General features: G+C 35.1%; 1 protein-coding gene across 30 annotated transcripts in view; it reads left to right on the forward strand.

Annotated features, from left to right (window-relative positions):
- DLG1 (discs large MAGUK scaffold protein 1) overlaps positions 1–12,771 on the forward strand; it is a 279,344-nt gene that overhangs the window by 148,316 nt on the left and 118,257 nt on the right. For 17 of the 30 annotated variants that reach the window (XM_086675062.1, XM_086675061.1, XM_086675060.1 and 14 more), the window contains one exon: positions 3,047–3,145. The exons of the other annotated variants lie outside the window; for them this stretch is intronic. In XM_086675062.1, the coding sequence (XP_086531188.1) occupies positions 3,047–3,145 (99 nt within the window). The remainder of the gene's footprint in view (positions 1–3,046; positions 3,146–12,771) is intronic. 30 annotated transcript variants of the gene reach the window in all.

Consider the following 12,771-nt stretch of genomic DNA (forward strand, 5'->3'; position numbering starts at 1 on the left):
ATTTTAAACTTATAATATGGAATTTGAAGATTTTTTTGTATGGAAATAATATATAATTGGTGACTGGAGTCCCAAGCCAGACCTACAGGGGCTTTATTGACATACAGACTGTTCTTACAGATGATTTTTAATTGTTGTATAATATTTAATCTTACATAATTATCATTATTTGTAAATGTAACCATTCCATTCCAGCACCTTTGGATATTTAGGGTATTCCATATTTCCCCAAGTATAAACAATGGTCAGTAGAATGTAATAAGACTATTAGAACATTTGTTTTTTAAATTATTCATTTAGGATAGATTGCCAGAATTAAGTCTAAGCGTTTAGACGTTTTTAAGGCTATAGATAATTGCTGCTAAATTGCTTTCCTTAAAGTTTGTATGAATTTATATTTCCAACAGCAGTGGGAAGGGACCTGTTTCCATGCATTAAAAATTTTATTTTGAGGGGTGCCTGGGTCGCTCAGTCGGTTAAGCATCTGACTTCCGCTCAGGTCATGATCTCATGGTTCATGGATTCGAGCCCATGTCAGGCTCTATATGGATGGCTCAGAGCTTGGAGCTTACTTCGGATTCTGTGTCTCCCTCTCTCTCTGTCCTTCCCCACTCGCACTCTTTGTCTCTCTCTCTCAAAAATAAATAAACATTAAAAAATTTTTAATTTATTTTGAGGTTTTTTATTGTGGTAAAAGATATATAACAAAATTTTTCATTTTAACCTTTTTAACTGTATAATTCTTTGGCATTAATTGCATTCACGTTGTTGCATCCATCACCATTATCTATCTCCAAAGCCTTTTTATCACCTCTCACAGACTCTGTACCATTTAAGCAATAACTTCCATGCTTCTCTCTCCTAACTTCTCTCTCTGGTAACTTCTTTTTATCTATATGAATATACCTACTCTAAACATTTCATGTAAGTGGAATCCTACAATATTGTCTTTTGTGTCTGGTTAATTTCACCTGAAAACATAATGTTTTCAAAATACATCTATGTTGTAGCATGGGTCAGAATTTCATTCCTCTTTATGACTGAATAATATTCATTATATGTATATACCACATTTTGTTTATCCATTCATCTGTTGATGGATACTTGGGTTATTTCTACCGTGAACAATGATGTAAAGTATCCACGGGGCGCCTAGTTGGCTCAGTCAGTTGAGCGTCCAACTCTATTTCGGCTCAGGTCATGATCTCACGGTCATATCATCAGGCTCCACTCTGGGCATGGAGCCTGCTTGGTATTCTTTCCCTCTCTTTCTCAATAAATAAATAAACTTCAAAAAAAAAAAAAAAGTATCCAAGTCCCTGTTTTTAGTTCTTTTGAGTATATACACCTAGGAGTAGAATTGCTGGGTTATGTGGTAATACTATGTAAGGTTAGCTTTTTTTGAGGAACCACCAAACTGTTTTCCACAGCAGCTTACACCATTTTCCATTCCTACCAGCAGTTTTTGAGGAATTCAGTTTCAGCACATCCTCACCAACACTTGTTTCTTTCTATTTTTGTTTTCCTTTTTTTATTACAGCCTCCTAGTAAGTGTGAAGTGATATATTCTAATTTTGATGTGCATTTCTCTAATTAATAATTTGTTGAGTATCTTTTCATGTGCTTATTGGCCAATTGTTTATCTCCTTTGGAGAAATGTCTGTTCAAGTCCTTGCCCATTTTTTAATTGTGTTTTTATCTTTTTGTTGTTGGATTTTTATAACCCTCATCAAATGTATGACTTAGAAACATTTTCTCCTATTTTGTAAGTTGTCTTTTCACTTTCTTGATAATGTCCTTTAATGCACAAAAGGTTATAATTCTGATGAAGTCTAATTCATCTATTCTTGTCACTTACGCTTTTGATATGATACTTAAGAATCCACTGCGAAATCCGAGGTCATGAAGATTTTACCCCTATGTTTTCTGGTTTTATGAGTATGGTTTCAGTGTTTCTATTTTGGTCATTGATTAATTTCTCATTAGTTTTTGTATATGATGCAAGAGTGCTTTGATTTCAGTTTTTCTGCATGTGGATATCCAGTTGTCCCAGCACTATTGTTGGAGAATTCATACATTTTTGATAAATTTTAACTGATTGATAAACGAGAAAGTCAGCATTATAATTTTTTTTGTATTTCTTTGTTAGAAAAAGCATAGTTCTTCAGCAAATTTGTTCTTCTTGTTTTAAGTTTCTTTTAATGCACAGTATCCTGTTATCAATTTGATTTTAATGTTTTTCTTATATATGTAAGAAAATAACATATCTGTATATGTTATTGGTATAGCAAATGTTTATGAATTCAGTTTACAGGGATTAGGACTTGATACAAAACACCTCTTCTGTGTTCCATTTACATCTTTGTAAAATGAATTGAATCAATCCAGATAAAGTAATTGAGTGTAAAGAAAAATTCCGTTTAAATTATGTCACTAAAGTTCTTACTTTTTAAATTTTTTCCAGAAAATGTCTGGCATATAATAGTTACTCAGTGAATGGTAGTTGAATTAATGACTTTAAAGGCAATTTTGAGGCAGGTTATTACAGTTCTCTTGGAGAGGTCAATAGCATAGATATAAAAAAATGGTATAGATTCAGTTTTTAAGTCCTTTGACTGTTTTGTGAATTTCTAAGCCCCAACTGCCTGCCTGTCTGATGGGCTAATAAAATTACATTTCACACCTTGAATACAAGGAGGAAAGCAGTCAGATAGCTTCTGAATGCTGGAAAAATGTTTTGTAGTCTATAAAGTGAGTGTTTTGTCTCCTAGAAGAGGAATATATTCTAGGTCACTATCTTTTATTATTTTCATTTAAACATCTAGAAAGTAGTCACCCATTTTAATTATAGTTATTAAAATTATTAGTAGTCATATAATGATTTCTAAAGTAATTTCTGGAGAGGATTTTCTCAATTAAAGTTACATATTAATATTTTACTTATTTCTCAGTTATTTCTGAAAACTATACTTTATGACAAACTTTGTTATGTGTTTTTCTTTTATTTTGGTATTTTTCCTGATTTTTTGTCGTTGATGATTTTTAGCCAACAGAAGCTGTACCTCCCTCTTCTCCCACTGTCCCTGTGATCCCTGTCCTGCCAGTCCCTGCTGAGAATACTGTCATCCTACCCACCATACCACAGGTTTTTATTAGTTTCTTTTTTCTTTATAAAAATTTCATTTGCTTTTAATGTTTCATTTATATTCTTTTCAAATTGTTTTAACTGTTTCTTTGTTAGACTTAGTAATTCACTTTGGGGTTCAGTTGGTGTTTTTAGGGAATTAAATATTTGGGATTTAATATAAAATGGGTTCAATACTTGCCATATTTTTAGGTTAACTACGAAATAGGACACATTCTGAACTTCATAATATTAAACTCCCTTAGATTCGTTATCATGCCTTTTGTACTTGTAAATTGTTTAAACCGGTTTTTATTTGCTTTAGGAATTTTAGTTTCTAAAGATAATAAAAGTCGTCATCCTCATATTATAGTGGATGTGTCATTTTATATAGCTTTTTTTCCCCGATATATATTTATCTTCTTTGGAAATATTTTTCTATCATTTGGTTAGGTAACATTCACATTTATTAGTTAAAAATAAGAACTCATATATGTAAAGTATGTGGGAACTCTTCTATCTTTGCAACTTTTCTGTAAATTTAAAATTATTCTAAAATAAAATTTTCTTTTTTAAAAGGTAACATATGACAGTCAAAAAATAAAATGAAATAATAGCCAAATGTCAGAGAATCTGAACTTTTTTAGCTTACGAGCTTTAGTAGTTTTAAAACATTAACAGCGTCATTCAAAGTCAAAATAATGATAGTATTATTCTGTTGTGAACAATCTCAATCTCATACAAAGTACAAATAAATGCATCTTTAGCTATTTTTACTATTACTGATCTGTAGCATAAAATCGAGATAAAAATAGTATGTTTATTGTGTAAACACCGTTTTTTAGGATTTTGGAGGGGGAGAGTGCAGGTGGGGGAAGGGCAGAGAGAGGGGGACACAGGACCTGAAGCAGTCTGCGCTGACAGGCTGACAGCTGTGAGCCCAATTTGGGGCTCGAACTCGGGAACCACGAGATCATGACCTGAGCCGAAGTCAGACGGCTGAGGTTCCCCTATTGTGTAAACAGTTTTGAAGTAAATTCCCCGTTGGGAGTAAAAATGGGATCTCAATTGTGATTACTTATCTCAGTGCCCTTCCCCTCCTAAAAAATGAAAATAAATAGGAACAAAATGGGATTCTAGGGGAAATTACAGATACTACACTAAGACTGTAGTCTTTGTATTATGTTTGTATTATGTTACTTCTTTTACATAATCTTTCACCCTTTATGAAAATCATTAAAAATTAAATCATTGTAAAGCCACTAAGAATTTAACAGATAAGTCCAAATGGATTTTTTCCTCTCTGTTGAAGAGAGGAATGGAATTTATAAGTAAAATACAATTCTAAGTAAGCAGCCTATGTGTTATTGTAATAGTGTAACATCTCTTCAAGCATCTAAGATTTAGTAGTATAATATATTTTTTAAGTAGGGGATTTGAAAGTTTATTTTACTCCTGTCACTTCATCTTTTGATGTTGAGTTTCCTCGAATCCTTTGAAATTTTATAGTAGCTTTTGTTCTTACATTCCATGAGGAACTTGTCCTTTCCTGCTCAGAGACCTCTGATTTATTTACTCCAAGTGTCCCTGACAGCATCACACTACATTTGGAAATTGTGGAGATGTTGCATAGCCTTGTGGTTATAAAGGAGAGGTCTTACAGTCAGATTGATCTAGTTTAGAATTCCAGTCCTACCACTTTACCAGCTGTATAACTCTGAGCAGTTTGCTTAACCACACCGTTTACTCATCTGTAACACTGAAGATGATTGTAATACTAACTTGAGATGTTTTACAGTGATTGGAAGAATAATAATGTATGTGCAACTAGCACATGATCTTGGCTATTCATATTATTAGTGTTATTTCATATTTCTTTGAGACAGTAAACCAGGGAACAGGTTAGAAAAACAAATGAGGGTATGTGCACAAGAGAAAGGCTTATTTGTTCTCCTTAGCCTCATTTTAGGTTTTAAATACACTACGAAAGTGCATGTGGGGTACATTAATAATTTATGTTGTATAATGTGAGAAGCCTATAGGGTGTGCCTCACTTTCCACAATCAATAAGCCTTTTCCTGATTAATCAAGTATAACATGTACATTTTAAAATTAGTATAACTGGTTAAAATGTCCTCAAATAAATTTGAAAGCCTTACTTAATAGATAACCTAATTTTAACAGTTTTTAATGTTTATTTATTTTTGAGAGAGAAAGTGAGCAGAGGAGGGACAGAGAGAGGGGCCATCAGAGGATCCAAAGCAGGCTCTGTGCTAACAGCAGAGAGCTCAATGCAGAAGCTCAAATTCATAAACTCAAGAACCATGAGATCATGACCTGAGCTGAAGTCAGATGCTTATTAACTGGTTGACCCACCCAGGCACCCCCCTTATTTTACCATTTTAAATGGAAATAGTTTTTCTTCTAAAGATCTACTACTTTACATTTTAGATGCATCAGGATGTCATAGAAATAGAAGAAGACGCAAGATTTGGAGTCTAGTCCTACCTGTGCAATTCAAACAAGTTACTTAACCTCTACATTTTATACTCCCTTCATCTGTTAAAATGGGGAATAATGCCTCCCTGAGTAATTTAAAATGAGTTTGAGGAGGGGCGCCTGGGTGGCTCAGTTGGTTAATAAGCACCTGACTCTTGATTTCATCTCAGGTCATCATCTCATGGTTCATGAGTTCAAGCCCCACATTGGTCTTTAGGCTGACAGTGTGGAGCCTGCTTGGGATTCTCTTTCCCTCTCCCTCTCTCTCTACCCCTCCCCTGCTCACTCTCTCTGTCTCTCAAAAAAAAATTAAAAAAAAGTTTTTTTAATGAATTTGAGGATTAAGCAAATTAGATAGCTATATATAGATATATATAGATAGCCTTATTACAGACTCTGTATCTATCTATCTATCTATCTATCTATCTATCTATCTATCTATCTATCTATCTATCGGTATCTCTATATCTATCTACTGATAGATAGATAGATAGATAGATAGATAGATATAGTCTAATTATTTGTAGAATTTTTATACTTTTCAGATTATTTTTATATTGATCACGTCATTTACATTTTATGAAAGCCCTCCACATAGTGGTATGGAGAAAGGCATAACGAATTGCTGCTGAAGATGCATGAAGAGCATGGACTTCATAGTGAGACTTGACTACCACTTCCTGGCGTCACCCCTTTCTGGCTGTGTGATAGTGGGGAAACTACTCAGTTTCTTGTACCTCCAGTACTCCACATAGATACTGACCTATTAAATGTCTTTTTCTACCCCAAAGGAAATACTCTGATTTAAAACCAGATGCTTGGGGCGCCTGGGTGGCGCTGTCGGTTAAGCGTCCGACTTCAGCCAGGTCACGATCTCGCGGTCCGTGAGTTCGAGCCCCGCATCAGGCTCTGGGCTGATGGCTCAGAGCCTGGAGCCTGTTTCCAATTCTGTGTCTCCCTCTCTCTCTGCTCCTCCCCCGTTCATGCTCTGTCTCTCTCTGTCCAAAAATAAATAAACGTTGAAAAAAAAATTTTTTTTTAAAAATAAAAAAAAAATAAAAAAATAAAATAAAATAAAACCAGATGCTTTATGGGGCGCCTGGGTGGTTCATTCGGTTAAGCTTCCAACTTCAGCTCAGGTCATGATCTCACGGTCCTTGAGTTCGAGCCCCGTGTCACGCTCTGTGCTGACAGCTCAGAGCCTGGAGCCCGTTTCAGATTCTGTGTCTCCCTATCTCTCTGCCCCTCCCCTGTTCATGCTTTGTCTCTCTATGTCTCAAAAATAAATAAACGTTAAAATAAATAAATAAATAAAATAAAAACCAGATGCTTTAGACCTCTATTTCAACCTGTTGTGGGGATCTGTCGTGTAACTAAGGTATAGTTGAAAATGCTTTATGGCTAATTTGTGTGTGTAAAATTTTTTGTACACACTCAAATATGTGTTTTGGAGAGATTGATGTTCATTCAATTTTTTTTGTTTATTGTTCCAGTCCTGTAGCTACTAAGATATAAATATAATACTGGCCTTGTTCTCTAGGAGCCTACTGTCTGTGCAAGGGACAAGTTTACAACTCTAACATGACATGAGAGTAGTTACATTACAGATATATCCAGTGCAGACCATTTTTTATCACTTTTGGACCATACAGCTTTCACAAAACATTTGAGTATTGAGTCTTAGCTAATTTGATCTTTAGTATAATCTAAAGTATGACCTAGGGGCGCCTGGGTGGCGCAGTCGGTTAAGCGTCCGACTTCAGCCAGGTCACGATCTCGCGGTCCGTGAGTTCAAGCCCCGCGTCAGGCTCTGGGCTGATGGCTCAGAGCCTGGAGCCTGTTTCCGATTCTGTGTCTCCCTCTCTCTCTGCCCCTCCTCCGCTCACTCTCTGTCTCTCAAAAATAAATAAACATTAAAGTATGACCTAATACATTTTCATTTTATTGGTAATCCTAAATAGGAAAGCATGCTTCAAGTTACCTTGATGAGCCTTTTTAACTACACACTAATAACTGACTGCAGTGCCCTTATTCTGCTTATATTTTGGGTTTTTTATTAAATTTGTTTTATATTATTTTCATATCACTTCAGACTTAAGAAAATTGCATTCATAGTGCAATGAGGGGCACCTAGGTGGCTCAGTTAGTTAAGTCAGTAAAGTTTGGCTGAGGTCATCCATCATCTGTCTCATGGTTCGTGAGTTCATCCTCACGTTAGGCTCTGTGCTGACAGCTCAGAGCCTGGAGCCTGCTTCAGATTCTGTGTCTCCCTCTCTCTCTGCCCCTCCCCTGCTCACACTCTGTTCCTCTCTGTCAGAAATAAACATTAAAAAACACTTTTTTTTCCAGGGCACCTGGTTGGCTCAGTCGGTTGAGCATCCGACTTTGGCTCAGGTCATGATCTCGCAGTTTGTGAGTTCAAGCCCTGTGTCGGGTTCTGTGCTGACAGCTCAGAGCCTGGAGCCTGCTTCAGATTCTGTCTCCCTCTCTCTGCCCCTTCCCCGCTCATGCTCTGTCTCTGTCTCTCAAAAATGAATAAATGTTAAAAAAAAATTTTTTTAAATAGTGCAGTGAAATCCCACATACCTTTACCTAGCTCCCCTAATTCTTAATATTTTTACCTACCATATTTGCTTTATCATTTCTCTTCCTATATAATTAAAATATTTTTTATGAATCATTTCAAAGGAAGTTTCTCTCATGCCCCTTTTACCTCTAAATACAAATATTTTATAACACTAAATATTTTTTCATAAGAACAAAAGTATTACCATAGTACAGTGAGCTATATTAGAAAATGAACATTAGCATAAAACTATATCAGATTAATCTGTAGACCTTAATTATATTTTGCCAGTTGCCCCAATAATATTCTTTATAGGAGAAACAAAAATAGATCCTTTGGCCAGTCTAAGATTACACATTGCCTTCATGACACTGTAGTCTCCTTTAACTTGGAGTAGCCCCCACTGTATGTCTTCCATGAATGTGGCATTTTAGAAGAAAACTAGCTAGTTATTTTGTAGAATATATTTCAATTTGTGTTTGATACATTTTCACAATTAGTTTGAGGTCATATATTTTTCCAAATTTTTAGTTGTGGTAAGATACACATAATGTAAAAATTTACCATCTTAAAACCATTTTTAAGTTTATATATCATTGGTAGTAAGTACATTCATTTTTGTGCAACCATCACTGTCATTCATCTACAGAACTCTTTTCATCTTTCCCTTGTGAAAAACCCACTGCAGACATTGTACTCAGTGGTGAAAGACTGAAAGTATTTCCTCTAAGAATATGTAGAAAATAAAAAGCACTGTGACAATAATATTTGCTTTTATAATTGCCCTTATAGTTATCTTTACTGAGATCTTTATTGCTTCAAACACCTTGAGTTACACTCTGGTGTCATCATTTCCACCTGCAAGACTCTCATTAGCATTTGTTTTTGGTTTTCTATTTTTTTCAGGACAGCTCTACTGGTAATGATCTCCTTCAGCTTTTGTTTATCTGGGAATATTTTAATTCCTCCCTCACATTTGAAAGACAGTTTTACCAGAGATAGGGTTCTTGGTTGACAAGGGGTTTCTTGTAGTACTTTAAATATATATATCAGCCCACTGCCTTCTCACCTCGAGTTTCTGATGAGAAATTTGTTGATAATCTTATTGAAGATCCCTTGTATGTAATAAGTCACTTTTTTCTTGCTGCTCTCAAAATTCTTTTTGTCTTTCAACAATTTTTTTTTTTAAGTTTATTTTGAGAGAGACAGAGATGGCACAAGTTGGGGGAAGGGCAGAGAGAGAGGAAGAGAGAGAATCCCAAGCAGGTTCTACCATGCCAGCACAGAGCCCAATGCAGGGCTCGAATCCACAAAGCTGAGAGATCATGAGCTGAAACCAAGAGTTGGATGCTTAACCAAATGAACCACCCAGGCACCCCCGTCGTTCAACAATTTGATTATAATATGTCTCGATGTGAATCATCCTACCATGAGTTTGTGGAGCTTCTTGGATGTTTGTACTCATGTGGTGATGGTGTTGTTTTTATCATATTTGCGAATGTTTTGGCCATTATTTCTTCAGATATTTTTTCTGTTCCTTGATCTCTCCTCTTCTGAGACAGACGTCCATGAGGTGTGTGTTGGTCCTCTTCATGGTGGCCCTAGGTCCCTTAGAATCTGGTCATTTTTCTTTAGTTTTTTTTTTTTTTTTTTTTTTTTTTTTTTTTTTTTTCCTGTTCTCAGACTTAATTTCCACTGTCCTATCTTCAGGTTTGTTAATTCTTCTGCCTGCTCGCATCTGCCTTTGAATTACTCTATTGAATTTTTCATTTCTATTATTGAACTTTTCAACTCCAGAATTTCCTTTTAACTTTTTTATTTTTTATAAATTTTTCCATTTTACCTATTATAAATTTCCCCATATTTCATTTTGTCTACTTTCCCTTTTAGTTCCTTAAACATATTTAATATGGTTGTTTCAAAGTCTTTGTCTAGTAGGTCTGCCACCAGGTTTTTTTAAAGGCAGTTTATCTTTTCTTTCTTTCATTCTTTCTTTTTCTCCTTTGAATGGGCCACTCTTTACTGTTTCTTGGCATGCCTTTGGTTTCTTTGCTGAAAACTGGACATTTGACTCCTATGATGCTTTAACTCTGGAAATCAGGTTCTCCTGTTTCCTAAGGTTTGCTATTTTTTGTTTTTATTTTTGTTATTGTTGTTATTGTTTTAATTGTAGGCTAGCTCTGTGCCAAGAAATCAGTCTGCAGTACAAACTTAAGGTCTTCCTTAGGTCTTTTCTTTGCCTAAACCTTCCCTGGACAGGTACAGTGGCTTTCTAATTTCCCTTATATATGTGACTACTTTTGAATATCCTAGGTGTCTGTGTCTGACTCTCAAAAGGAGAAAAATAGAAAAATGAAATGGTGGGAGGAGATGTTTGCCCTTTAAATCCTCTGGATGTCACTTGAACCAGAGGGGGAGGGGCTTGTATCAATGGGAAGACAACAATAATGGCCATGCTTCTTTGTCTGCACCTCTGTGATCAGAAGCAGCAGTTAGCAATCAGAGCACAGATCCCCTATATTTGGAGAGTAGGTTTTTTTGTCCCTCCTAGTTTGTGCAAGTTTTGTGCCAGCAACTCCAAGAACACTTGCACAGCTAACTTACAGGGCAGAGGGGTGGGAGTTGGACAGCTGCTACTGTGCTAAGAGCTGAGATGATTGAATTAACCACAATTTACCATCCAGTACTTCCCCTGAAGTTGCAAGCCTCCTATAGCCTATTCTGGGATTCAGTAGAATTTCAAAATAGATATATCAGACTCTGCCAGTGCAGTTGTTGTCTAGGTGACAAATTTGTGTTGCTTCCTATTTTGCCATCTTCTCAGAATCCATCCTATTTATTTTTACATTCACTCTAACTTAAATTGATCACCTAAGTGATAGCATTTAACTTTTTTAATGCAGTGTCTCAAATTAGAATCCAAGATGTGTTCTGGGATTTGTGAGTTCTTCATATGAAAAAACACTTTTTTTATAATTTAGTAGGAGAGAAGGAGACTGTCATTAAGCAAATAACATAATGAAACTTTGATAAATAGTAAGAAGGAGAAATACAATGCACAGCATAAACACATTTTCTAAACTCCTAATTTTGGCCTGTTTTAAATAACGGGATTTTAGAATTATTTAACAGTTTGTTTTTTTTAATGTAATACTGCTTTCTGAAGTTGTGTAAGAATGCTGCATTGTGTTACAGCAGCAATCCCTATGAGGCCTGTTATTAATGAGATGGAATAGTAAAAATTTGGATGAGCAAAATTATGTTTGAGTCTTGTTATTGATACTTGGGTCAAATTCTCAGGGGTTTGTTAGTTCCTCTTTTTGGAATATCCCTTCCCCCTTTAGTAAATCTCTGAGTGAATTGTAGGACTTCATTATTGTCCTAGTTGAAACATACACAATGGTATATGTTGTTATATATACTATATACAACGGTATATGTTGGTTTCTATTGTTGACAACAAATTTTCCTTTACTATTTGCTGAATCCTCACACAGTCCTCTTGGGTAAAGGCATGTGTTGCTGTCCCTTTATAGATGGAGAAAATGAGTTTCAAGAACACTTATGACTTACCTATACAGTCAGAGTTACTGAATAGTAGAGTGAGATAGAAACATCATTAGAACCAAGTCTTTTGATGTCATTTGAAGTGAGGTGCAGGGAAGAGTTTTTCTTCATTTGAAATAATTTTCAAATAGATTAAGTTTTTTTGTTTGACTCCTAAGCAGAGCTGATAATTTCATGTCACCTGTTCTGCTACCCACTATCCCGTTTACAGATCCCAAGGTCTTAAGCTAACCAGATTTGCTACCGTTTCTGATTGTAGTGTTCTTTCTACCTCAGCTGTTTGAAAGTATGTACTTTCTGTGGCCAAGTTTTTCTGCATCTCTCCCTTCAGAAGTAGCCTGTTCTTTAGCTTTTTGTTGCTAGGGTATTGTGCCTTTCTGCATTGTTTATCATACCCTTCAAACACATTAAAATTGTGCTACCCGTTTAATTTTCATTCCTACCTCCTTGAGAGCTTTGGAGGATTACTTTGTCATATACTATTTCTGTATTTTGTGATACAAGAATTTAGAAAATCTCAAGTGATTAAGTAAGAGTATAGTGTATTCCAAATTAAATGTTTTAATTCTCTACCTTCTAACACAGTCTTAAATATTTTTTCTTTATTTTAGGCAGTTAAACTTGAGGCAGTCAGATCATGCCTCTTGTGCTTCATTTATTATAGACTCTATTTGAGACCATCTTTTATGATCTTTTTAAATGGCTAGGTTTTCTTATCCTGATAGTACTTTTGGTTGAAATTCTTGCCTAATCCTCAATGTGAACATTCCTGGTTTTTGTCCAGTTTCATGTTATTAGCATCATTTCCCTTCAAATATGATCATTCCCACGTTAATTATAAGATACATATAAAAATAACTTTATTATATATTACTATGTTCTTTAAGTCAAAATTACAGATTATTCCACTCATCTATATTTTTTATTTTGAACTGAACTTTAAAGTTGAAATCAGCTTTATGATGTGAATGCTAATATCTTAATAGCAACTCTAACCTATAGTATTTCACAACTG

This window comes from Puma concolor, chromosome C2 (genome assembly GCF_028749965.1).
Source record: "Puma concolor isolate L17-30 chromosome C2, mPumCon1.1.hap2, whole genome shotgun sequence".
Taxonomy (NCBI): domain Eukaryota; kingdom Metazoa; phylum Chordata; class Mammalia; order Carnivora; family Felidae; genus Puma; species Puma concolor.